Source organism: Vulpes vulpes, chromosome 2, assembly GCF_048418805.1.
Source record: "Vulpes vulpes isolate BD-2025 chromosome 2, VulVul3, whole genome shotgun sequence".
NCBI lineage: Eukaryota > Metazoa > Chordata > Mammalia > Carnivora > Canidae > Vulpes > Vulpes vulpes.
In genome coordinates, this window is record NC_132781.1 from 48,453,537 (window position 1) to 48,477,218 (window position 23,682).

The 23,682-nt window shown below is 63.8% G+C and overlaps 3 protein-coding genes across 8 annotated transcripts; all 3 read left to right on the plus strand.

The window, feature by feature from the left end:
• Positions 1-40: 40 nt before the first annotated feature.
• Positions 41-7,766, plus strand: ENTPD2 (ectonucleoside triphosphate diphosphohydrolase 2). 4 transcript variants are annotated; one of them, XM_025989362.2, is made up of 9 exons: positions 2,406-2,638; positions 3,925-4,042; positions 4,556-4,706; positions 4,872-5,031; positions 5,111-5,338; positions 5,806-6,060; positions 6,142-6,261; positions 6,943-7,077; positions 7,162-7,766. In XM_025989362.2, exons 1-9 carry the CDS (start codon positions 2,522-2,524, stop codon positions 7,363-7,365), a joined length of 1,488 nt encoding a protein of 495 aa, XP_025845147.1. In that variant the 5' UTR covers positions 2,406-2,521; the 3' UTR covers positions 7,366-7,766. The 4 variants fall into 4 exon arrangements, with proteins under 4 accessions (XP_025845149.2, XP_025845150.2, XP_025845147.1 ...); XM_025989363.2 differs by having other exon boundaries at positions 2,429-2,638; positions 5,189-5,338; XM_025989364.2 differs by lacking the exons at positions 4,556-4,706; positions 4,872-5,031 and having other exon boundaries at positions 41-2,638.
• A 1,480-nt stretch (positions 7,767-9,246) lies between these two features.
• Positions 9,247-15,176, plus strand: NPDC1 (neural proliferation, differentiation and control 1). Of its 3 annotated transcripts, none has more exons than XM_072748046.1 (9): positions 9,247-9,533; positions 12,083-12,229; positions 13,303-13,437; positions 13,536-13,709; positions 13,805-13,871; positions 13,945-14,029; positions 14,104-14,183; positions 14,526-14,622; positions 15,065-15,176. In XM_072748046.1, exons 1-9 carry the CDS (start codon positions 9,422-9,424, stop codon positions 15,074-15,076), a joined length of 909 nt encoding a protein of 302 aa, XP_072604147.1. In that variant the 5' UTR covers positions 9,247-9,421; the 3' UTR covers positions 15,077-15,176. The 3 variants fall into 3 exon arrangements, with proteins under 3 accessions (XP_072604147.1, XP_072604146.1, XP_072604148.1); XM_072748045.1 differs by having other exon boundaries at positions 9,256-9,533; positions 14,780-15,176; XM_072748047.1 differs by lacking the exon at positions 13,536-13,709 and having other exon boundaries at positions 9,256-9,533; positions 14,780-15,176.
• Positions 15,177-16,603: 1,427 nt separating this feature from the next.
• FUT7 (fucosyltransferase 7) lies at positions 16,604-22,175 on the plus strand. Its single transcript, XM_025982003.2, has 3 exons — positions 16,604-19,685; positions 20,336-20,472; positions 20,565-22,175. The coding sequence occupies exons 2-3, from the start codon at positions 20,460-20,462 to the stop codon at positions 21,578-21,580; spliced, it is 1,029 nt and encodes a 342-aa protein (XP_025837788.1). The 5' UTR covers positions 16,604-19,685; positions 20,336-20,459; the 3' UTR covers positions 21,581-22,175.
• The last annotated feature ends 1,507 nt before the right edge of the window (positions 22,176-23,682 follow it).

Here is a 23,682-nt window from a genome sequence, read left to right on the forward strand (position 1 = left end):
AGCAGGCTCCACGCAGGAAGCCTGATGTGTGACTCGATCCTGGGACTACAGGATCACGCCCTGGCCAAAGGCAGGTGCTAAACCGCTGACCATCCAGGGATCCCCTAGGCTGTCTTATTTTTAAGGTCAACAGAGTGAAGGCCTTTACGGGTTAAGATGTTTCAGGCGCAAGATGCTGTGGCTCCCATTGAGGAGAGTGAGGCAGACTTAGCCCATATCCCAGCGAATGCCCCCCACCCGGGTGGTCTGGCTCCTGTGGGGGAGGAGGCACTGAGGACCCCCCTTCCCGCACCTCCCTGCAAGTGGTTCCTCTGCCAGGATCCAGGGCCAAGCCATGTGCCACACATCTGGAGGCCTCCTAACCCCAGTCACCCCCGGGGTTCCTGGAGGCCCCTTCTACACAGAAACTCTCCTCTCGTGTGCCTCCCTTCCCACCCCCCACCTTCCACTCCTGGAAAGAAGGGTGTCTCTGCACCAAGGAAGGATGTTGCCACCCCTTCTGTCTCTGAGAGAAGGCACTCCCAGGCTTTGCCCTGGCTGTTCCCTGTTCCCTGCCTTCCCTCTCTTCTGGGACTAATCTGGGCCCTGGGCCACGCGTCCAGGCCTCCACGTCCAGGCCTCCGCTACCCTGGCCCCATCCTCTGGTGGCTGGTACGTCCTGTCCAAGGACCAACCAGAACATCTGGGAGGCCCTGCTTGGGCTTAGTGGGATGTGGCATGGGGGCGGGAACCACACGGGTGGGCGGGCCTGCAGGGAGCCCTCTGCCCTCTCTCTCGCACTGGGCTCCCTGTGGGCCACGTTCATTTGTTTGTCTCTTTCTTTTCAAGCTCATCTGTAGGCCTCTCCCTCCTCTGAACTTTGCCCAAGGAAGAAAGGCCTAGAAGGAGGGGGAGGGGTGTTGGTGAACCGGGCCTGGAGCCCTGTGCTGGCCACACCCAGAGACTCTGCTGGGGCCCTGCCAGCTAGGGCTGTGAGGAAGCTGAGCCATCTCTGGTGCTCCCACCCTTTCTGTTGTTGGGGTCCAAAGCTGAAAGAAAGGCCTCTTTGCTGGGCCTGTGACACCAGACCCTCAGCCTGGACAGCCTCCCAGCCCAATTGTCTCTGCCGGTTCCAGCCAGCCAGAGTGCTGCCCAGACCCTGCCCCCACCAAAGGCCACCCTCTTGGCCCCCCACCTCCCTGCCCCCAGTCCCTGGCCCTCCTGGGTGGGTTTACCACATGGCTCCGTGCTGTTACACGGCCCCAGGGATGCTTGGTTGGTGGAATTCCTCTTTTGCCCAGGGCACGAAGTGGGGGTGGCCCCTGGCCAGGAAAAGGAGAGATGCTTGGCCAGTCTGGCACACAGGGTGCGTGGGGAGTCAAAGCATAGAGGCCAGACATTTTCTGAGATCAAGGGCAGAGCTGAGGTCTGGGGCTGGCCAAGTACTCACCTTGGCCATCCCAGCTGGCATCCAGGGACCTGTGAGCTGCCGACCAGCTCTAGGGCACCTTCTCCCTTTCCTCCTTGATCTGTGCACAGGAGACCCTCCTCCTGCTCCCCTCACTCCCGACTCCCCAGTCCAGGCTCCAGGCACCCTCCTCCCCAGGTGAAGGGAGCATCAAGGATGGGCCAGGCTCTGAGCCAGGAGGCAGGGCCTGCTCCACACGACCTGGGGTTTTCTTTTTTCAGCTCGGTGTGACTGTGGCCATCTTGCCCCTTTCTCTACCTGCATCCTCACCTGTCACCTTGGGACCAGGGCTGTGTAAGGTAGTTCTGGCATTGTGCTGTTTGGCTGCTCAGCTCTGAGCTCCCAGCACCCCCCAGGTTGAAGGGTAGGCCCTACCAGGATGAGCTTGGTGTCCCCAGGGTCTGACCCTACACTTGCAGCAACCTGCCATGCAGCCTAGGGCTGGGTGTGCACCACTGACCGGCTGGCCCTTTACTGCTTTGAGGGTATGGCAGGGATCCAGTTGGGACCCCACATGGTTCCTGTCACTAGCAGTGCCTCCTTCTTTCAGGACCAGGCCAGGGAAAAGCTGGCCACTCCAGCCACCTGGCCCTCTGAACAAGGTTGTCTAGGGGCCAGCGCAGCCCATCCTTCCACGTAGGCCTCCTGCCAATGAGCCCAAGGACTCCCCTGGACAGGGCTGGGGCTCCCTCCCTACCTCTGCCCCAGGGATGCCCGCGTGTCCACAGGCAGCCCCGGGTGGCCAGCGCTAGTGGCAGGGGGACAGGGCCGGGGGTATGAGGCTCCTGGCGGGCCGGGGCGGCCAGGAAGAAACAGGGTGGGCGCCTGGAAGGGCGCGCAGGAGTGGGTGGGGAGGATGGGATCTGCCGCAGCTTCTCTCACCTGCGGGGCTGGCCGGGAGGTCGCCAGGCGGGCGGGCAGCCCTGGGCGGTCCCGGGCGGCCAGTGGGCGTGGCCAGCCGTGGACCGTGCCCGTCCGCGCTCCGCCCCAGCGCCTACCCGGCCCGCGCCCCGGCCCTCGGCCTCCAGCGCCCCGCAGCCTCTCGGCCGCCGCCTCGTCCGCCCGCGCAGGCCCATGGCGGGGAAGGTGCTGTCGCTGCTGCCCCCGTTGCTACTGGCTGCGGCCGGCCTCGCCGGGCTCCTGCTGCTGTGCGTCCCCACCCGCGACGTCCGGGAGCCGCCCGCCCTCAAGGTGCGTGGGCCGGCAGCGGGCGGGGTCGCGGCCCCCGGAGGCTTGGAGCCCAGCGGGGCCAGGCTGCGCCCGCGTGGCAGCCCGATGTCCACCCGGGCCGGGGAACCCCCGCTCCCGCCCCGCTCCCCGTGGCCGCAGCAGAGCCCGCGCGGGCGGGGGCGGGGCCGGGTCGGGAGGTGGGGGCTGCCTCTCCGCTCCTCAGATACAGCCCTGGGTGCCCCAGGCTGCGGCTGGACCAGGGTCCCCCGCCCCGCGCGCTCCGGGGACGGGGACGCATCTGCTCCAGGCTCCAGACGAGGTGCCACAGGCGTGGGGGCCCAGGGACTCCTCCCCACCCTCCTGGAAGTCCTAACAGTGGCGGGGTGCCCTTTGAGCCACCAGGCAGGGTGCCCCAGGTTGCTCCTAAAGGAGTTGGAGTTGGGGAGGCCCAAGCGGGTCTTGACCTCTTACTGGACTTGTGTGAAGGGGCATGGGCATGTTGGAGCTCTAAGCTCCAGGAGCCCAGGATAGGAGGTTGCAGGCATGCCCTGTAGCCAAGGGGAGGACAGGTTGCCCTGTGCCCTGTAGCCAAGGGGAGGACTAGGGGGCTGGGGCTGGTGGGGCCTGACCAGCTGATGGGGCAGTCCCCAGGGTGGGGAAGAAGGCGGGAGTGGCCTGTTAACGGGCTCAGAAGGGCATGTTCTCCAGGGGGTTCTCACTGTTGGGATCCCGGCCCTTCTTGCAATCACAGGGAAGGCCCATGTGGCCCCGCAGCTGGGCAGGACCCAGCTCTCACTGGTGCTGCCTTTGAGGCTCAGGGAAGGGGTGTCTCTAGGGCCCCCTGAGGTTGGGCTCAGGTCAGAGACGTGGGGACAGAAAGGAGGAAGAAAGAGTTGGGTGGAGGGGGTTCCTGCAGCTGGGGTTCTCTTTCAGAACCTGGGGACCTCACATCCTTGGGACAGGGTTCCTTTTTTTTTTTAATTTATTTTTGGGGGACAGGGTTCTAAGGGTGGTCCCAAGACCCTTCTGACCCTGACAGAACCCCTCAGCCTGCCCTTGCCAGGAAGGTTCCTGTAGTCAGAAAAGAAAAGGCTGCTGGCCATCAACCCGGTCCCTATTCTCTCCCCACCCAAACTGTGTTTCTTTGCTTGTCCCTGCTGCCTGAGCCCCAGTACTTCATTCTGGGGTTCCAACCTTGCCACAGGGTGGGGTGGGGTGGGGTAGAGAGCTGGAGGGAGCAAAGGACATGGCCTCAGGCCCCGGACCCCACCTCCACGGCTGACCCCCACTCCCCTCCCCTCCCCCAGTATGGCATTGTCCTGGACGCTGGCTCTTCTCACACATCCATGTTCATCTACAAGTGGCCTGCAGACAAAGAGAATGACACAGGCATCGTGGGCCAGCACAGCTCCTGTGAGGTGCACGGTAAGATCCCCTGAGCACTGGGCACCCCTCATCGTAGGGGCTCCAGGGCCCTCCCTGCCTTAGCCTCCGAGGTCATGATGCCCCCTTTGCTTGATGCCACTGGGGACTGCTCCAGGAGGGAGCTACAGGAGCTTCCAAAAGAGAGGCTGAAAACAAAACAAAACAAAACAAAAAAAGAGAGGCTGAGGGCAGTTCATTCTAGAAAGTAAGCCCCAGGTGGTGACTGGGCGACATGGGCCTTTCTCAGCCCAAGATTGGCACGCCCAGGAAAGCCCTTTAGGAGGCTAAGCTGTATTGACAATGCCTAGTGCTTTATCCTGGCACCTGTGTGCACACCCAGGGGCAGGCAGCAGCCTCAGGGACTGGGTGGCCCACAGGCAGGTGGGTCCCTTTGTCTCTGAGGGCTTGAGCTGGGAAGGTGTGTTTAAGCTGCCACCTGGTTCGGGAGCCTCCTGGCCCATGGCTTACCCAGGGGCTGCTGTCAGGCTGGGGCCGATTTCCGTCTCCCTCTAGGAGGGGGCATCTCCAGCTACGCAGACAACCCTTCCAGGGCTGGCCAGAGCCTGGTTGAATGCTTGGACCAGGCACTTCAGGAGGTTCCCAGAGAGAGACATGTGGGCACGCCCCTCTACCTGGGAGCCACAGCAGGCATGCGCCTGCTCAAGTGAGTGTGCCCACCCCCTGACCTGCCTGACTTCTACAAGAGCCTCAGCACAGGGTGGCCCCCCACACACCCTCAGCAGTGGCCTTGGGCAGACACGATGTCACCCAGCCGCAGGACCTTGGCTACTTGGGGAGGACGCCCCTCAGAGTCCTCCCTGTGTTCCAGACTGACCAGTCCAGAGGCCTCGGCCAATGTGCTTGCGGCTGTGACCCAGACGCTGACCCAGTATCCCTTTGATTTCCGTGGCGCCCACATCCTCTCGGGCCAAGACGAGGGTGTGTTTGGTTGGGTGACCGCCAACTACCTGCTGGAGAACTTCATCAAGGTGGGCCTGCTGGCCAGCCCAGTGAGCCAGGGGGCGCGCAGCCCACCCACTGGCTGACTCCAACCTCCACTCCCCACAGTATGGCTGGGTGGGCCAGTGGTTCCAGCCAAGGAAGGGGACTCTGGGGGCCATGGACCTAGGGGGCGCCTCCACTCAGATCACCTTCGAGATGGCCGGCCCAGCTGAGGATCCCACCAATGAGGTCCAGCTCCGGCTCTACGGCCAGCACTACCGTGTCTACACCCACAGCTTCCTCTGCTATGGCCGTGACCAGGTCCTCCTGAGGCTGCTGGCTGGTGCACTACAGGTGCCTCACCACCCCTGGCCCACCTGCTCCCACTGTGCCCTCCTCGGGGGAGGGGGGTGAGAAGGGATGGGAGGACCCAAGAGTCCAGAGTGGAGCCTGGACTGAGGATGGCCACTCTGGGAACCAAAGCTGGGCTTTACTCAGCTGGCAGGACAGATGCACAAGGATCTTGCACACACAAAAGCCACGTGGTGGGGGTGGGTCTAGTGAGTGCCTGGCTAGGGGGAAGGGAGGCCCAGGGCCAGGCATCCAGAGGCCAGGGGTGCCTGGCCGGGGGTTGGGTTTTGTCCATCAGATGATGGGGAGCTGTGGACTGCCCCTGAGCACAGAAGTGATGCCGCCAAAGTGGGACTTATGGGAGATTCCTCAGGCGGGTCCTCTGGGGGGCTCTCAGGGGTCCTGGGCTGGGGGTGGCAGCAGTGCTTGGTGTAGGGGTGATGCCTCACGCACCCCTGCATTCCCCCCAGACCTATGGCTTCCACCCTTGCTGGCCGAGGGGCTATTCGAGCCAAGTGCTCCTTCAAGACGTGTATGAGTCTCCGTGCACTGCGGCCCAGTGGCCCCAGACCTTCACTGGCAGTACCAGGGTCAACTTGTCGGGGACCAGTGACCCCGCCCTCTGCCGTGGCCTCATCTTGGAGCTCTTCAATTTCTCCTCCTGCCACTTCTCCCAATGCTCCTTCAATGGCATATTCCAGCCCCCTGTGGCTGGGAACTTCATCGTGAGTGAGGGTCTGGGGCTGGGGGCGGGTGCCCTGTTGTGGGTGGGGTCTGTCCTAGGTATGGCTGTCCCCTCCTCGCAGGCCTTCTCTGCCTTCTTCTACACTGTGGACTTCCTGAGGACCGTGATGGGGCTGCCTGTGGAGACCCTGCAGCAGCTAGAAGTTGCGGTTGTCACCATCTGCAACCAGACATGGAGTGAGGTAAGCCCTACCCGTGCCCTGCTGGGGCTGTGCCAAGGGGCCTGGACAGCATTGGGCTGCCCTGAGGCCCAGAACCTAGATTGGGAGGACAGAGGGAAGAGCAAAGGCCCTACTGCAGCAGGGCGCATGGGGTGAAGTGGGGTGAATAGGAATAGCAGAGCTTAGGGGCAGGGGAGTGAGGCTTTGAAGACAACTTGCAGGTTTCTGGCTTCTGCCGCTATAGTTAGACACCTGCCAAGTAAGGGAAGCGGTGTTTTCACAGGTGGAGCATGGGGTGCCTGCCAAACCTTGCGAGAAACACTGTCTCAGGGCTCTGGTGGTGGCAAAGGCCCATCCTGTTTTCTCCAAGTCTAGTCTCAGGCAGACGTGGGGGAGTGGAGAGGTGGGGGGCAAAAGGTTAGCCCAAGGTCCACACTGAAGGTCTGGTGCTTCTGTGCCCCTGACCTCACACACGGTTGCTGCTGGCCTGCTGCTTCCTGGGTGGCTGTCCCTGGGGTCTCCCTGAGGTCCACCTCCAAGGCAGGGGTGCCCACTGCCATCGGCGGTCACACTGCTGGTCCTGGAGGGAAATTTCCACCAGGGGCTGGCCTCTGGGGGACTGTGCTGGGGTAGGGTCACCTATCCTCTGGGCTGAGACCTCCCAGTGGTCCCTGGCCCAACAATGTTCCCTTCATGTCCCAGCTGCAGGCCCGGGTCCCCGGGGAGCAGGCCCGCCTGCCTGACTACTGTGCGGTGGCCACATTCGTGCAGCAGCTGCTGAGCCAGGGCTATGGCTTCCAGGAGCATGCCTTCCGTGGGGTAACCTTCCAGAAGAAGGTGGGAGCCTGTGGTCGGCAGGGCACTGAGGGGCGGGGCCTTTGGAGCTGTATGGAGTAGCTGAGGTCTGCGGGTCGCCCACAGGCCGGGGATACCACGGTGGGCTGGGCGCTTGGCTACATGCTGAACCTGACCAACCTGATCCCCGCTGAGCCACCGGGAATGCGCAAGGGCACAGACTTCAGCGCCTGGGTGGCCCTGGTCCTGCTCTGCGCTGCCATCCTGCTGGCCGCTGCTGTCCTGCTGCTGCGTCGGGTGCGCGCTGCCAAGTTGTCCAGTACCATCTAGGGCCACGCTGGTGGCTCTGGCCTGTCGCCGCTCCACTCCTACCCCCGGTGCCCTCACCATACTCCACACACCCGCAGCACCTCTGCCCCCCAGTGCCACCCCCACTGAGCCAGGGATGCTGGCGTGCAGCCCACAGGGGCCCAAGTGGGTGAAGAGCAGTGAATCTAGGCCTGGCCAGCTCCCTGCAGCCTCCCCAAGCCTGCCCGGTCTCCTGCACCCCCCTTCCTGGCACCCAGGACCCAGACACCCCGCAGCCCTCAGCCCACAACTTCAGTGAGTTAGGCCCTGGGAGCCCCCGCACTCTCCGGGGTCTGCGTCTGCAGGAGGAGGATGGTCAGGCCCACGATCTGGGAACACAGCGGCTACTTGTGAACATTTTATAATAAAAACTTTCTAGAGCAGCAGAGAACATTCATAGGGTGGGGCGCCTGAGCCACTGCCTGTCCTCCCTCCCCACAGCTGAGCTGGCCAGGACGAGCCCTGGCTAGTCCTAAGGGTGGCCCCAGGCTCTTCCTCCTTCCTTCCTCTCTGGGCCCAGACATGGATCAGTGAAGATCCTGCTCTCCTCCACGGCTGGCCCAAGAGTCCCAGAGTCTCTTGAGTCTTCTCTGGCCAGCAGGGCCCTGCAGCCCCTCCAGATCGGCATCAGTGACCCAACCAAGACTGGCAACTGGGCCCTGGCCTAGAGCTGGCCTGGGGGTGAGGGCAGAGAGTGGAGAGATGGTGGAAGTGAGGGTCCTGGGCAGGGCAGCTGTCTAGAGCAGTCTGCTGGAAGGGACTGGGGGACAGGGCAGACCCTTGGCAGGAAGTGGTGCTGGGGGGCTGCTGAGATGAGGACCAGGGTGGTGCAGGGCCCCATTGCTCAGAGAACAGTGAGAGGAGCCAGCGTAAACCCCAGGTGCCCTGACACTGAGGCACAGCTCCCTCCTGCCTGGGTATGGCCTTCTGCATCTCCAAGACATGCCAGTTTCCTCCACCTGCTGCTCCCGCAGCCTCCTCCCCAAGCACTGGTTTCCTGCGCGAGAAGGCACGGTTTTACTCTGTCTTCCTGCTCCTCAGCCTTTCTAGAAAGTGAGCACAGACATGATGGACAGCACCCTGAGGGGAGAATGGCTGTGCTAGCTTCACTCACACATCTCCACCTTCTGCGAGGTTTCCAGCCATCCACAACCCTGAGGGCAGCCGGCCCTGTCTTCGGGGCTCTGAGGGGAAGCCTGGGGTGTGAGGTGAGGCAGAAGGAGGTTTCCCAGGTGGAATGCGTGGGTGTGCTCTCTGGAGCAACAGGTACAGTGCAAGGGGGTGCATCCATAGGTGCCTGTGGTCCTGAGGCCTCCCGGAGCTGAAGGCTGTCACCCAGGGACCGTGGACAGCTCCCAGCCGTCCCTCACCAGCCGCTCCAGGTCACTCTTGCCCCCTGGTGGCCTCCCTGAGCGCAGCCGCCCCATTCCAACCTTAGTGTTCACCAGCACCGGCCTCGTTCCAGGCGTGTGTTTGCCTTTACCAGGTGTCTCTGAGCGCCCAGGTGCGTCTTTGGACGCAGCTGTCCATCAGTGTGTGCCGGGTATCCCCGTGCTCCTGGGGCTAGCGCCTCCAGGCCCGGGACAGGTCCCCTGCCCCAAGCGGGGTGGTGGCTGCGTGGAAACTGGCGACAGAGTGGGGACTCGAGGGAAGTGTGTCCCGGGGAGGCCCACCCAAGCCTAGCCGGGCCTGAGGAGAACAGAGGTCCCCAGCCACAGAGGCCGCAGAAGTCGAGGCTCCCGGTGGCCTGGAGCGCTGGGGAGGAGGGGGGAGGGGGCGCAACCTGGAGACGCCGGCCCGCCCCCTCAGGTGGAGCGCGCAGGCGCAGTCCCTGAGAGCCTCCCGCCGCCGCGCCTGGATCCCGGATCCTCTGCCGCAGCGTCAGCGCCGCCGCCTCCTTTCCTCCTCCGCCTCCACCTCCGCCCCCTCCGCCGCCGCCGCCGCCGCCGCCGCCGCCTCCCCCCGGACGCGGCGCCCGCCGCCCGCGCCGAGCCCCGGGCCGCGCGGTGCCATGCTGCCCCGGCGGCGGCGCTGAAGGATGGCGACACCCGTCCCTCCGCCCTCCCCGCGACACCTGCGGCTGCTGCGGCTGCTGCTCTGCGGCCTCGTCCTCGGCGCGGCCCTGCGCGGGGCCTCCGCCGGCCGCCCGGGTGAGCGAGAGCGGCCTGGGATCGCGGAGCTGCGCGGCGCCCTCGCCCTGCCCGCCGCCGCCCTCGCCGCGGGCCCCGCCTCGCCCGAGAGGCGGTAAACAGGCTTGGCCCGGAGGGCGCGGCGCCCCGGCCGCCGAAGGGCTCCGCTCGCTCCACGGGCCTTCTCTGGGGCTCCTGGCGGCGACCCTGAAGTTCACGCTCGTCCTGTCTTTGTCTCTGGGTCCTGGGCCGGTGCTGTGTCTGTGTCTGAGGACGGATCCGTCCGGGTGGGCCCGCCGCCGGCTGCCTGTCCGCGCGTCCGTGCGTGTGCACTTCCCGGGCTCCGTGGGCGCCGGCGAGGCCCCAGGGGTCTGGCGGCCTCGCTGCTAGCGTCTGTCCTGGGGTCGGGGTCGCGGTGCTGGGCTGCCTGTCCCCAGGCCTCAGGTGGTGTTGGGCACGAACCTTGCTTTGCTGCCGTTGGTGGGGGCGGGGGTGGGGGTGGGGGCTGAATTGTCCCAGGCTTAGGTGCTTGTTCGGGCTCCAGTGGGGGCAGGAGGTAATGCCCTGGGGGGCCCTCTTGGTGGTAGGGCAGAGCTTGAGAAGCCCACAGACCTGGGAGACCCTCCCTGCTTCCCAGATGGGCCCCGGGGCTCCAGGCGGGAAGGTCTTCAGGAACCCAGGATGGAAAACGCATCCCAGCCCAGGGCCGAACTGGGAGACTGTGCTCATGCATTCACTCACTACTGGCTATTTTTAGCCCATTTTACAGATGGGGAAACTGAGGTACAAAGAAGCTATGTGGCCTAGCTGGGATGCCAGCCTGGGCCTTGTGGTTCTGTGTGCGTGGCCTCTAGAAGCCACATCAGGGCAGGCTTCCTCCTGGGCTTAGCACCCGTGGACAGGAAGCCGGAGAGCGGGAGAGTGGGGCTGGCCAGCAATAATGAAGGCTGCTTGCAGAGAACCTGGCTCTAGGGCATGCAGGGTGGGGCCTCCTGAGGAAATGAAGTGTAGCCTGTGTGCTAAGCCCCTGGGGTGGGCTGGTGACATCCCAGCTGCTCCCAGATGCAGGGTGTGGTGCCGCTATTCCGGAGATCTCTTCCTGCACGCCCAGGCTGGAGGGGAGACTTCCTCAGCATTAGCTGGGTGGCAGCCCTGTCTTCCTAGGCTGGGGAACCGGGAATGTCTGGAGGCCTCTGGAACCCAGACCCTGGAAGCAGCTTTGTGCTTGAGGCCTCTACCCTTGGCCTGGGCACTCTGCGGTCTCAGCACCAGGAGAGGGACTGTCTGGCTCCCCAGGCACCCAACTGGTGGGTGGGGTCCAGAGTGATGTGCTGGCACAGGCTTAACATTTAACCAGCCTACGCCCCAGGCTGGCTCTCTGATACTGGCGCCTGCTGACCCAGGTGGTATAGGGTGGGGGTCCCCTGGATGGGAGTCTGCCTGCTGCAAGGGCTGCTGGAATGCTCTACCTTCAGAGAGGAGGCTGGGAGTGTCAGGTTACCAAGGAAACCAAGTCAGGCCAGCCAAGGTCTGGAGAAGGACAGAGCCCAGCACTCCTTGATCCTCCGAGTACCTTGGGCCCCAGTGGCCCTCCTGCCATGGGGGGTGGGGGCTAGGCCAAGAGGAATAGTCTGGTCCTCCAGATATACCCCATCCCAGTCTCCTCAACCAGGATTGACAGTACTGTTGGGTATCTCCCTGGGTCCTCTAGCTCTGCTGTCCCATAACTGGGGCCAGTGTACCAGGCCTTAGGGCATTCCCTAACTTTGAGGCAACTTGCCTTCTGTGTCCCAGAAGGGAAACTGAGGGCTGGAGGGCTACTGCTTTCTGTCCCCCAGCATCAGGATGGGACCCACTGGCCATCTATACAGGACACCGTAGTTAGGGCCCAAAGTCCCAGGGACTCCCCAGTCCCTGGCAGTGTGACTGCAGGGGTGACCCTGGTCTGGCTTCTGTATCTCAGGCAAGTATGGCTTGCTGATCCCAATCTAGGTCTCCCCAACCCAGCTTCTCTGTGCTTCAGAGACCAGACACAGGGAGAGTGACCATCTTCCATCTATGCCTAGGGCTGTAGGCACTTGCAGGGCCCTCGGCTTCCAGCTCTGCCCTAGGGCTGTGGGATGACACATGGGACTTGTAGGGCAGCCCTGATGTGGTGAGAGAGGTGGGTGGCCCCACTTTCTAGGGCTCCCAGCCTGGATAGAGGGGTTAGGGCCTGCTTGGGGCATGCTGAGACCAGAGGCAGGACCTAGAGGGCTGCCTGGCCCCGGCTGGGAGAGCTAGTGTTCCCCAGACGGTAAGGGGCAGTTCCGTCTAGGGCTGACTCAGGCCTGGAGGTAGAACTCTGGGGAGTGGGTGGGGCAGGAGAGTTCCGATAAGTGTTGGGAAGGCTTGTCTTCCTGGTCCTGATCTCTGGCTCTTGGGAGGAAGGGCCTGCCCAGAACAATGGCCGGAGCCAGGCCAGCCTGGGTCAACTGTGTGGGGGAGGGGGGCCAGGGCAGTACCGCCTCCATGCAGGGGCTAAGCTGACCAGGGCGGTGATCCAGCTCTGCCTTCTGCTTCCTTCCTAGATGCAGCTGCCTGTCCTGGGAGCCTGGACTGTGCCCTGAAGAGGCGGGCACGGTGCCCCCCAGGCGCGCATGTCTGTGGGCCCTGCCTTCAGCCCTTCCAGGAAGACCCACAAGGGCTCTGTGTGCCCAGGATGCGCCGGCCTGTGGGTATGGGAGAGAAGGGTGTCTTCCCCCCATCCCCTGCCCTCATACGTTTGCCACTCAGCCTCACCTCCTAGGTCCCCTGGGCTTCCTTGGGTACTGGAGACTCTTATGTCTCCAAGTGGCCTGGTGATCTTTCCAAATAGCACCATCTCAGAGCCTGGCATCAGGCTGAGGGTTGGGGCAGTTATTCCCTACCAGGGCAAGGGTGTCCAGTGTGAAATGCTGAGGTGATCCCAGAAGAGAAATCAGAGTTCCCCAATTGCTGCCTGGCCTCCTTGCCACGTACGCCCTCTTTCTCCATGGCTCACTCATCCTGTGCAATCCATGTGCCTCACCTGGCGATCTTGGCCCAGAATGCTGGACAGCCAGCCAGGTGCCGAATGACTTCAGGTGTGATGGGGCATTACAGAGGGATGCTGGGGGTGCTGAAGTCTGGTGGGGCAGGAGGACCTTCTTGGAGGAACACATTCCTGGCAGTGAGGGAGGCCGGGAATTGACGTGTGCAGGTCTGCTTCAGAAGGTGGCAGGTGCTCTGCTCCTTCCATGCTGTGCAGAGTATCTGTACTATGGGGCACGTGGTCCGGGTGGGGGTGGAGGCCCAGCCACCAGCCCGGTCCCAACAGCTGCCCTCAGTTCCTACTGATTGGCTGGTGTGTGTGTGTGTGTGTGTGTGTGTGCGCGCGCGCGCAGAATGGGGCCTCTCCCCGTTCCTTGAGGAGTCACTGCCTATCTTGGTAGAGAAGCCATGGAGTGATGCATGGGTAGCAGGTAGGGTGGGGGCACCCCTTCCCTTCTCCTGGCCTCTGCACATTCCGCTAACACCTCCACTCCCTTGCTGCTGCCCCCACGTTCCTGGGAAAGCTGCTGCTCACAAAGACCGCTCTCAGCTGTCACCACACAGCAACTCAGGATGGCAGGGCTTGAGGCTACTCCCTGGTCCGATGGTCACCACTGGTGCCTGGGCCTGAGGTCTGGCTCCTGGATGGGCTGCACCTGCTCTGAAGGCCCACCTGCAGCTGGTGTTGCCTGCGAGGGGCTGGGGGCCTCTCCACCTGATGGCCCTTCACCCTCTCCAGGGGAGAGTCTGCCCAGGCCCCGATTAGAAGATGAGATTGACTTCCTGGCCCAGGAGCTGGCCCATCAGGAGCCACAGCCCCCCGTGCTCGCTGCCCAGCCCCAGCCTGACAAGGGACAGCAGCACCTGGAGCCTGGTGAGACCCCCTCCAAGCCCCCGCCGCCCCACTTTGGGCCTCCCCACTCCTTTGACCCTGGGCTGGTCCTAGTGTTCTAACCTGCCTTCTCTCTGCAGCAGCCACCCTGGGGCTCTCAGAGCGCCGCCAGGGCCCCAACCTGGGCACCTCCTCTACTGGGGGAACCCCTGCACCCACACCCCACACCTCCTTGGGCCCCCCCGTGTCGTCAGTACCGGTGCACATTTCCCCCTTGGAGCCCCGGGGCGGGCGCGGTGACGGACTCGTCCTCGGTAGGTCTGTAGGGCCGTAGGGCCGGCCGGTCGCGGTGGGCAGGAGGCAGCCCCGCCCCGAAGGCCGCCCTCCCTCACCGCGCCCCTCCCCGCAGTGCTCATCGTGGCGAGCTCGGTAGCCGGCGCGGCCGCCCTCGCCGTGGCCGCTCTGTGCTGGTGCAGGTGAGCGCGGGGGGCCGGGCGGGCCGGGGCGGCGGGCGGTGTCTCCGCGGCTCTCAGGCTCCACTCCCCGCAGGCTGCAGCGAGACATCCGCCTGACCCAGAAGGCCGACTACGCGGCCCCGCAGGCGCCCGGCTCCCCCGCCACGCCCGGGATCTCGGTGCGTCGCCCCGCCCCGCCCCGCCCTTCGGGCGCCCGCCGCCGCGCCCTGACCCCCCTGCCGTCTCCCCGCAGCCTGGCGACCAGAGGCTAGCGCACAGCGCCGAGATGTACCACTACCAGCACCAGCGGCAGCAGATGCGGTGCCTCGAGCGGTGAGAGGCCGCACCCCGTCCGCCCCTCCCATACTGGCCGCCCCGCCCCCCTGCACCCGTCACAACACCCGCCCCGCACCCGGCACCTCCACCTTCACCCCTGCTCTCAACACCCTCCCCAGCCCTTCCCTCCACCTGGCACCCTGCCCTGCTCCTGTACACCCCCCTACACTGGGCAGCCCCCCGCCCCCGCCCCATCCCTGCACCCGTCACAACACCCGCGGCCCCTACACCGGCCATCCCCCCCTGCTCTGGGCCCAGGTGGGCAGAGCCCTTCTGATGGTCTGGGGCCCTGGCACCTGGAGGGGGTGGGAGGACCTAGCCATCCTGCCTCCTACCCAGGCATAAAGAGCCGCCCAAGGAGCTTGAGTCATTGTCCTCAGACGAGGAGAACGAAGACGGTGACTTCACCGTGTACGAGTGCCCAGGCCTGGCCCCAGTGAGTCCTGCGGCAGGAGTGGCTGGGTAGGGGGGTGGGGGGAGGGGCTGGGGCAGGGGTTGGGGGAGTGGAGCCCAGCAGGGACTTAACCATCTCCTGGGATGGGGTCGTTCCCCGTGCGCCCCCACCCCTGCCCACCTGACCCCGGCCTTCACAGACCGGAGAGATGGAGGTCCGGAACCCGCTGTTCGACCACTCCTCGCTGTCTGCACCCCTGCCGCAGTGACCTGAAGGCTGCTGCTACCTTCTCCCGGACTGCATGGCCCACGGGCAGGGAGGGCAGGGCTCCGAGTGTCCCATTAAAGAGACCATGTTCTGACAGTGGGCGTGCTTGTGGCTGGGCCAGGGCACAGGGTGGGGTGGGGGTGGGGGCGGGGGCGGGAACCCCTTACTAAGGAGACTCAGCCCCCTTCTGTCAGGGACCTTCTCTTTCGTCTTGCAGCTGTCCTCTTGAGTCTGAACCCCCAGTGAGGGGCTGGGGAGAACCCTAGAGACCAGGCATGGATGAGGAATCCTGGAAACAAAACCAATTAAAATACGTTTCAAACCCGTCATGTTGGCATGCTAGAGACTGACCTCCATCCCATCATTTGGGGTGTGGTGCATGGACCCTGTAGGGGAGGTCTGGGGCTTCCTCCTGCATGCCCAGAGATGGTGTTGGGGGGTGCATGTCTGTGCCCTGCTTCTGCTGGGAAGGACCTTCTCTCCCTCTGCTGGGGAAGAGACTTCATTTTTCTACCAACACAGATCACCCCTATCCTTTCCTCCTTTAAGCCTCTCCCCTACTGATACCTCTGTCTCAAGTAGGGAAGGGAGAAGTAAAGTACATGGCCAGGCTGGTCTGGTGTTGGTGTCACTCCCCCAAAGCTCCCATTCCACCTATGCTAAAAAGAGCAGGGCTGTGAGGGGAGTGGGGACCCACAGACACCTGGCCGTGGGCACCCAGACTCCATTTCTGCTATTGTCCACCTGGGCTAGAAGGCGGGAAGGAACAGGATGCAGGCTCTGAGTGTGGGTTTGTACCAGGAACCACAGAGGCCTCTGGGTTCTTGCAGCATGTGTGTGTGTGGCAGGGGGTGGGGTGGGGTAGGGGGACATGGCAGGCAGAGGGATCTGAGGGCCAGTGTGGGCCAGCTAAAGAGACAGGTGGTGGGGACCCCGAATGTCAGGAGCTGGGTCTTGGCCCACCCCTGCCACCCACCCTGAAGCAAGGAGGCTGCTGGAAGGAAGAGTGCCCTTCAGATGAAGGCGCAGAGCAGGGGGTTGCACTACAGGATCCAAGGTGCAGAGGCTGGGTGGGGAGGGATTTCTGGGGCCCAGGGAACAGTGGGCCTGCTGTGGATCCAGGGCAGGGATGGACATGTCTGCCACCTGAGCCTGGGAAGGGCAGGGGTTGGATTCAGAAGCCCCATACTGGTTTCTGGGAATGGGTGTTCAGGGAATACTGAACTTCTGGCCCCTGGGTAGATGGGGGTAGGTCGGAGAGGGGAAAACGAGGCCCATTTGGGACAGGTGGGTTCCTAAGCAGAGATGGGGGGCTGCGCTGGGGAAATGGGTTTGCCCTAGCTGGGAGCGAGTGGCTTGTCCTAAAGCAAGACATCTTTAGGGCCAGGGACCATCCACCCTGAATCCCGGGCTGTGGCCTTGGGCTGGCTCTCAGCTGGGAGCCTCAGTTTCCCTTTGTGCAGCAGTGTGGGAGACAGCAGAAGGCAGAGGAGCTAGGAACATGTGGGAGGTGAGGGCAGGGTGCCAAGGATTGTGTATCCACTGGCACCTGCTCTGTGCCATCCGGAAGGCATCTATGGAGGATGTGGGGTGTGGAGCTGTTCAGCCTCACTCAAGACGGCTCAGGCAGTCTGGCTGGCCGGCTGGCACCCACATGCCTAGGGCCAGGAGGTTCCCCTGACATCTGGGGTCTTGCCCACCTCCTGTGGAGTGAGCTGGGCAGAGAGTAGCCGCCAAGGCCTCCAGCCTGCCCCCAGGAGCCTCCATGCCTAGTCCCCAGGGCCTCAGGCAGGAGGGTCTCCCTCTGGAGCAGCTGCAATGAGACAGGAATGGGAATGATGTCCAGGCCAGAGGATGCAGGGTGGGGTGGGCTCCTCTGGGTAGTGGGTGCTCCCTCAGCCTGGCTCCTGGCTCAGCTTGGCAGCCCACCCCCCACCGGGCTCCTTTGGCTTCCTTGGCCTCTGGCTAGCTTAGACAGAGCCAGTCCCTGCTTCCTCACACAGGTCCCACATACAGTCGGCGGCCCCGAGGCTGGGCCCTGGTATCCAGGGAAGCCCTGTCTTCACAGGGACTCTGGAGACCCCAGTCCTGCTTGAGGGGCCTATGACCTTCCTCCCCACCACCTATAGCCTCAGAGAAAGCACACCCCTGCTGCTGCTCCTGCTGCTGTCCAAGCCCCTGCCCATGGGCCACCTCCTTGGCACAAAAGGCTGATCTGGTCTCTGCTCTCAGGGCCCGCCTGTGCTTCAGCCCCTTAGCAAACCTTCCCTGGTTTGGCATCCTGAGCATAGGTGACAAAGGGTAACATTCCTGCAGCCCAACATAGACCCTGAGGTGACACTCATCTGTTTGGAGATGCCCCCATGCCTGCTAGACCATGGGGGGAAGGCCACGCTTGGCACAGAACGTAGGGTAGAGTAGTTCCTTAGCCAAGACCCTACAAGGTATGAACCTGTCCCTCTGCAGGCCCCAGGAGAGGGTGCTCTTCTCCAGCAGGTCAGACACAGTCTCCTGTCAGCCTGGGTAACTGGCTAGGCTGGTGCCCAATTCCTAGTACCCTACAACACCCCCACCCCAGCTGTGCCGCCCACCAGAGCAGGTGTGTGGAACAGAGAGAGCCGAGCCCAAGTCAGGCTCAGGGCACAGAGGTCCCGCCAGCCTCTCTTGCATGAGGACGTGAATATGCCCACTGGGTTGGGCCTAGGCAGGAAGGGAAGGAAGGGAGCAGGTGCTGCACGGCCGGCCTCCACCCGTGTCCTCCAGGCAGGGGAGCTGCCCATCCTGCTGCAGCTCTTCTGCTACAGCCCCAACCTGGAAGCTCCCCAGCTCCCTGCCCCTCTCTGCACCCAACTTCCAAAGGCGTTCCCTGATCCCGCCCCCCCCCACACACCTCATCTTGTCGTCGATAATAAAGCACACTCCTCTCCACAGCCTTGGCTTCCTCCACTGCAGGAAACAGGTGGCTCTGGGGCACAGCCACCAGGGGGCCTTCTGGGCACACAGGCACCTGGGCATCAATCCGACCTTTGCTTCCCTCAAGATAACACCTGGGGCGGATGGACAGCTGGGCTCTGGCCTTCTTTCCTGAGGCAAACCCCCCTGGGAGGCTAAGGCCTGGTCTGCCTCCCCCCACCACTCTGGATGCTGTTTCTGCAAGAGGAGGCGGTCAGCAGGCCAGTGGCCCATCCTCCATCTGGGCCAGGGCCCCTGGGTTTGCTGTTTCTTCACCAGTTCCCCTGCCCCGCCTGGGGAGGCTGGCCCTGCGGCTGCCCTGAGAGAGTAACAGTGTGTTCCTGATTCCAAGCTACTCATGGGCGGTGGAGCTGGAGTTGGGTGCCCACCAGTGTCCCAGTGAGTCACGGGGCCTAGTGTGAGATGGAACGGTGAGGCCCCCACTTTCCATTTGACTCACGTTGTCTCACCTTCTTTGCTTTCCTCAGAGAGCCTTTCATTCTGACTTGTTTCTGGGCCAAATCTCAGGGCCCCATTTGCCAGCCTGCAGGTTCCCACGATAGGGGCCCCAGGGCTGCCAACCTGTGTGGCAGATGTATGATGAGGGAGCGGTGGACCCAGGGTGGAGGAAGGGGAGGCTCCTTGAGTCCACCCAGGAAGGGAGCTGTCTGTGGGTATGGGTGAGGCCTGTGGCAAGGGCCACGGCCACCCTGGCCGTGCAAACAGGAAGGGCAGGGGTGCTGGCAGCCAGAAGCAGGATCAGCTCCTTTCCGCATGCTTCTACCACCTTCTGGGTGCCGGCCCCAGGGAGAAGAGGTGGGCTAAAGTAAGGCCGGAAGGCAGGGCGTGGCTCCTCTGCGGTCCCCCTGCCAAGGAAGAGATGCCAGGGTGGGGCCCCGTGGCCATCTCCCTAAACGTCGGGGTTGCCAAAGGGACGTGGGCCAACCCCAGCTGCTGGCTGTGGTCAGGACCTGGTGCCCGCTAGCGGGGAGTCAGGCCTGGTGGCTCTGTCCATACCAGATGGTCCCCACCAGATCCTACAGCCTCCCTTCCCGCCTTGGGTATTGCGCAAAGCCCCGCCACAGCTCAGAGGTTTTGCAGGGGCTGGGGAGCCCCAAAGATGCCAACTGCCCCCTCTCCTGTGCTCGCCTGCCTCTGTCTCCACCATCAGCCTGCTGCCAGCTCCCTGGCTCCACCCCAGTAGCCATCTGGTCCTTGCCGAGGGCAGGAGCTGGAGGAGGCCAGCAGCCCCAGGTGCCCAGAAGTGAAACAGGATGGGAGATAGCAGGGTGGTGGAAGGCCCCCAGGATGGCATGGGGCAGCAGACCCAGCCAGTAGTTCCCACATGCTCTTCCTTCCACGACACCCATCTCAGAGCCTTCCAGAATTGCACCGGCCTGAGGCCTTCAGATGCTGAGTGTGAGAGTCGGTCCCTGTTCTGCCACATCTGGGACCAAGCAAGGGTCCAGCCAGGGTGAAGGGAAGTGATAGGGCAGCAGCTCGGCTGAATGGGGAGCAGGCCAGAGCTTGGGGAAGTCTGATAATGCTGACTGGCATTTGGTCTCTCCAGCTCAGAGGAACTGAAGCAGAAGGGGAAGGAACTGGACCTGCAGGCCTGGCCCCCAGGGCTGCTCAAAGGGTGGGGGTGGGGGAGGACAGGGCCTCTGGACGAGTGCCTTGTCCTTCCTGGAGCAGGCGCCAGCCCCTACCTGCCAGTGTCAGGGACACAGCGTCTCCTCCCCTTTCCAGTCTGGAAAGCCCCCTCTCTGTCCCCACCCCCATCCTGGGCTGTGGGCCTGGAGTCCCCCAGGGCAGGCCCCTGCCCCCATTTCCACCTCTTCCCAGGCTGGCCAGGACCCTGGACTTCTATGGACACGTGACTTTGGGTGAGGAAAGAAAGCAAAAGGGCCCTGCAGCCCCCCTGCAGCCAGGCTCAGGCTGGGCCTGGGACACGTGTTGTGGCCTCATGTGGGTCCTGGCACAGAGACCCCTTCTCTGGGAATCTGGGCTCCAGGACAAGGTGTCCTAGAGCTGCCAGGGAGCAGGTGGGGTGGGCTACCCAACTAGAAGCCAAGGGAGAAACCTCAGCCTCTTGGCAGATGGCCGAGCTCAGCACAGCTGCGGCATGAGGTTCTGGGGGCCGTGGCCGAGCAAGCCTTGAGCAGGGGAAGTGGGTGACACCACCTTGGGAGGGCAGCTCTGGCCTAGGGCTCTGTGCCGCCTGCCAGGGAAGTGTGCCCTGAGGGGTGGGCAAGGACTGGGTCCTTACATCCAGGGTATCCTTCTGGGGAGGGGGCCACCTCCACCTAGGGTGGCCTCGCCTTGTTCTGTCCCTGCCCAGCAGGTCATCCCCAGGCCCCTTCAGAGGCCAGCGGGGGGGGGGGGGCATGATATTGGGCTCCAGATGGTGCCCCAGCAACTGGAGGCCTGGGGTGGGAGGTGGAGTGAGGATGGTGGTGGATGCCAAAGTTCACCTCCAGGGCGGGGGCAGGGGCGGGGCAGCAGCAGGAAGATACCCTGATTTCTCTCATCTTAGGCAGATGAAAGGACAGGCCTCTAGGCTGGGCTGCGCATGAGGGTGCAGCTGTGATTGCAGGGCACCTCTGCCTAGTGGCTGCTGTGATTGGAGATCCCCGGGTGACTGATTCTGGGTGCTGCAGATGAACAGTGCCGGTTAGTGTCTGGTCCCCAGGGAGGTGTGGGAGGGAGGATGGGGCCCTGGGGCAAGCCTGGGAAGACAGCATCTCCTCCTGTGTCCCGTGTAGGGTACAGCCTCTCCCGGAGGCTCCGGGCTCTGGGGATCCTGGCCGGAGCCGCCCTGCTTTCTGCCATATGGCTCCTTTGGCTGCTTGGGTCACCCCCCACCGGAGGCCCTGCGCCCCCGCACACACTCATCATCCTCATCTGGCACTGGCCCTTCAGCGACCGGCCCCCAGAGCTTCCCAGCAACACCTGCATCAGCTTTGGGGTGGCCCACTGCCACCTGAGCACCAACCACAGCCTGCTGGCCAGTGCAGATGCTGTAGTTTTCCACCACCGAGAGCTGCAGACCCAGCAGGCCCGTCTGCCTCTGGCCAAGCGCCCACGTGGACAGCCCTGGGTGTGGGTCTCCATGGAGTCGCCCAGCCACACCCACGGCCTTGGTCGCCTCGGTGGGATCTTTAATTGGGTGCTAAGCTACCGGCGTGACTCGGATATCTTCGTGCCCTATGGCCAGCTGGAGCCTCACCGGGGGCCTGCGCCGCCACTGCCGGCCAAGAAGAGGGTGGCAGCCTGGGTGGTGAGCAACTTCCAGGAGCGGCAGCGGCGTGTCCAGGTGTACCGGCAGCTGGCGCCTCACCTGCAGGTGGATGTGTTCGGCCGCGCCAACAGGCAGCCCTTGTGCGCTAACTGCCTGCTGCCCACCGTGGCCCAGTACCTCTTCTACCTGTCTTTTGAGAACTCACAGCATCGAGACTACATCACTGAGAAGTTCTGGCGCAACGCGCTGGCAGCCGGCACGGTCCCTGTCGTGCTGGGGCCCCCGAGGGCCACGTACGAGGCCTTTGCACCAGCTGACGCCTTTGTTCATGTGGACGACTTCAGCACAGCCCAAGAGCTGGCCTCCTTCCTGGCTAACATGAACGAGAGCCACTATCGGCGCTATTTCGCCTGGCGAGACCGGCTCCGTGTGCGGCTGTTTGGGGACTGGCGGGAGCGCTTCTGTGCCATCTGCACCCACTACCCCCACCTCCCCCGAGGCCAGGTCTACCAGGACCTCCAGGGCTGGTTCCAAGCCTGAGCTCTGGCCAGAGGGGGAGGCAGAGGAGGGTGGCGGGCGCTGGTGGTGTGGGTGGAAGGCTGGGTGTTGAAATCAACCCGGATGCCATCAGGCATCCGGCCCCCACAGGCAACCATCAGGTTAATACAGAGGCTGGGGTTGGAGGCCGGAAAGCAAGGGTAAGGGAGGAGTGGGCTGGTCTGGGCAGGCTGCCGGGAGAAGGAAGCTGCTGGGCAGGCATTTGGAGGGGAAGGTGAGGGCGGGAGTTAGTGGGGATGCTTGTTGCTAGTTGATCAAAGACACAGGCTCCCCAGGACCTCTCAGGATCCCCCTCCCCACCTTGATAAAACCCCGGGTGGAACAACTCTTCCCAGACTTGGGCTGGGAAAGGGCAGAGGCCAGGTCCTGGGGCTGGGGGCATGCCCTCTGGGGGGGACTTGCTCTGTCACTGAGGTCCCTTGGCTAGGGATGTGCAGGCACAGTGCCGGAGCCCCTGTGTGCCAACCTGTGCAAGGCCCTGGGGACACCGTGACAAGCGAGCCAGGATGCTGGCCTTCTTGCACCCTGCAGTCCACTCTGGGAGGGGCAGCGATCAATAAAGAACGAGAGGACAAAATAATGTGTGCAGAGTGTTGGCCTATCTGCCCTCCCCCTGCCACCTCACCCCCCTATAACACAGACTGCCCTGTTCTCCTCAAGGCCTCTGGGCCCCGTGCTCCAGAGACCCTCTCCCATACCGCTTGGCCGGTGCTCCTAGCTCCCTTCAACCCCTGCTAAGTCAATGGCATGACAGTCAAGGGCCTTCCCTGACACCCAAAAGGCCAAGGTGGGTACAGAGTAGGGGGTACCAAGGTCTGAAACCTGGCTGGGGTCTCAAAGCTTGCTGGAGGCCCTGGGATTTCATTTTCAGGCTGCAGGGGTGTCTGGGGTGTGACAGGATCTGGTTTGTGATCTAGGGTTCTCTCTGCCCACATGGGCAGCCAGGGGAGCCCCCCCCCCAGGGAAGGCAGGCTGCCTGTTGGGGGAGGAGAGGAGAAGCTGGTGCTACAGGCGGGGGCCCCAACGGGCTGAGCCCCTGGGGCAGAGGTCAGGATTTGTCCCTACCCCGGTGGGGGTGGGCTGCACCAGAAGGCAGGAAGCTGCCCCCTCCCTTGACAGTGGCTTGTGGGAAAGGCTTGCCAGTGACTTCCTGCCATGACCTAGCTGCACATGCTGACCCTCTGCCCTGCAACGCTGGGAAGGAGGAGCTGGGAAGGGGCAGGCAGCTGCAATCCCCCAAAGCCTGCCATCCAGCATAGGGACCAGTCTATGTGCACCCCAGACACCGGACATCCCGTGGGCACGTGGGGAGACTGAGATTGGGGCAAAGCCATCAGAGCCACCCACCAGGGTCCCCTGCCATCTGCTGTCCTCTGCTGGCCACCCTGGGAAGCTGCAGCCTGGCCCTCCGGAATTCACTGCCCACAGACTCCCATCTGCAGGGGCCAGAGCCGGTGGGATCTGGGGAGAAGAGTGAGCTCCCACCCCAGGGGGCAGCCTGTTTCCTCAAGCACTCTGTCCACCCCACCTGCAGGGATCAGCTGTCCTGGGCTTGAGCCCCACCAGGCCTGTCCTGCCACTCAGTCACCAAGTGGCTCACTCAGGACGCACCCAGTAAAGTCTCACAACGGTGGGACAGTCCCCTGCAGCCCCCTCACAAGCGCCCATCCCCTCCCTTAAGACACGGGGGACCAGGAAGCACCTGGTTGGGCCAGGATGCTGATTCTTGAAGACTTGAGGACAGACATTGCCCGCCCTGCACAGGTGGGATCCCCGGGTCCCCACGTGTGGGCGGCTACACCTTTCCAGCCCGGCAGTGACCCTGGGGCCCCCGGAGCCCTGGCTCTGACGTCCACTGCTGCGTGGGCCGGTGGAGGTGCTGCACCCCCTCGGCATCCCCTCGGGGCGCCTCTGCGTGAGGATTCCACGGGGGGGAGGGGCTGCTGCGCGCCAGCCAGGGGCCCCCGAGCGCCCTAGAGGGCCTAAGTCCGGGGTTTAGAGGGAAGCTGTGCGCAAGTCACTTCGACGCCCGGAGCGATGGAGGGGTGGAGCTGCAGAAATCGCCTGGCAACGCGGCGGGGTCT

Bases quoted from the DNA above. Each gene is read 5' to 3' on its own strand.
- ENTPD2 (XM_025989362.2), top strand. From the start codon at position 2,522: ATGGCGGGGAAGGTGCTGTCGCTGCTGCCCCCGTTGCTACTGGCTGCG. The intron at 2,639-3,924 runs GTGCGTGGGCCG...CCCCTCCCCCAG, and splicing joins GGGAGCCGCCCGCCCTCAAG to TATGGCATTGTCCTGGACGC. The intron at 6,262-6,942 runs GTAAGCCCTACC...TTCATGTCCCAG, and splicing joins GCAACCAGACATGGAGTGAG to CTGCAGGCCCGGGTCCCCGG.
- NPDC1 (XM_072748045.1), top strand. From the start codon at position 9,422: ATGGCGACACCCGTCCCTCCGCCCTCCCCGCGACACCTGCGGCTGCTG. The intron at 9,534-12,082 runs GTGAGCGAGAGC...CTTCCTTCCTAG, and splicing joins GGCCTCCGCCGGCCGCCCGG to ATGCAGCTGCCTGTCCTGGG. The intron at 13,710-13,804 runs GTAGGTCTGTAG...CCCTCCCCGCAG, and splicing joins CGGTGACGGACTCGTCCTCG to TGCTCATCGTGGCGAGCTCG.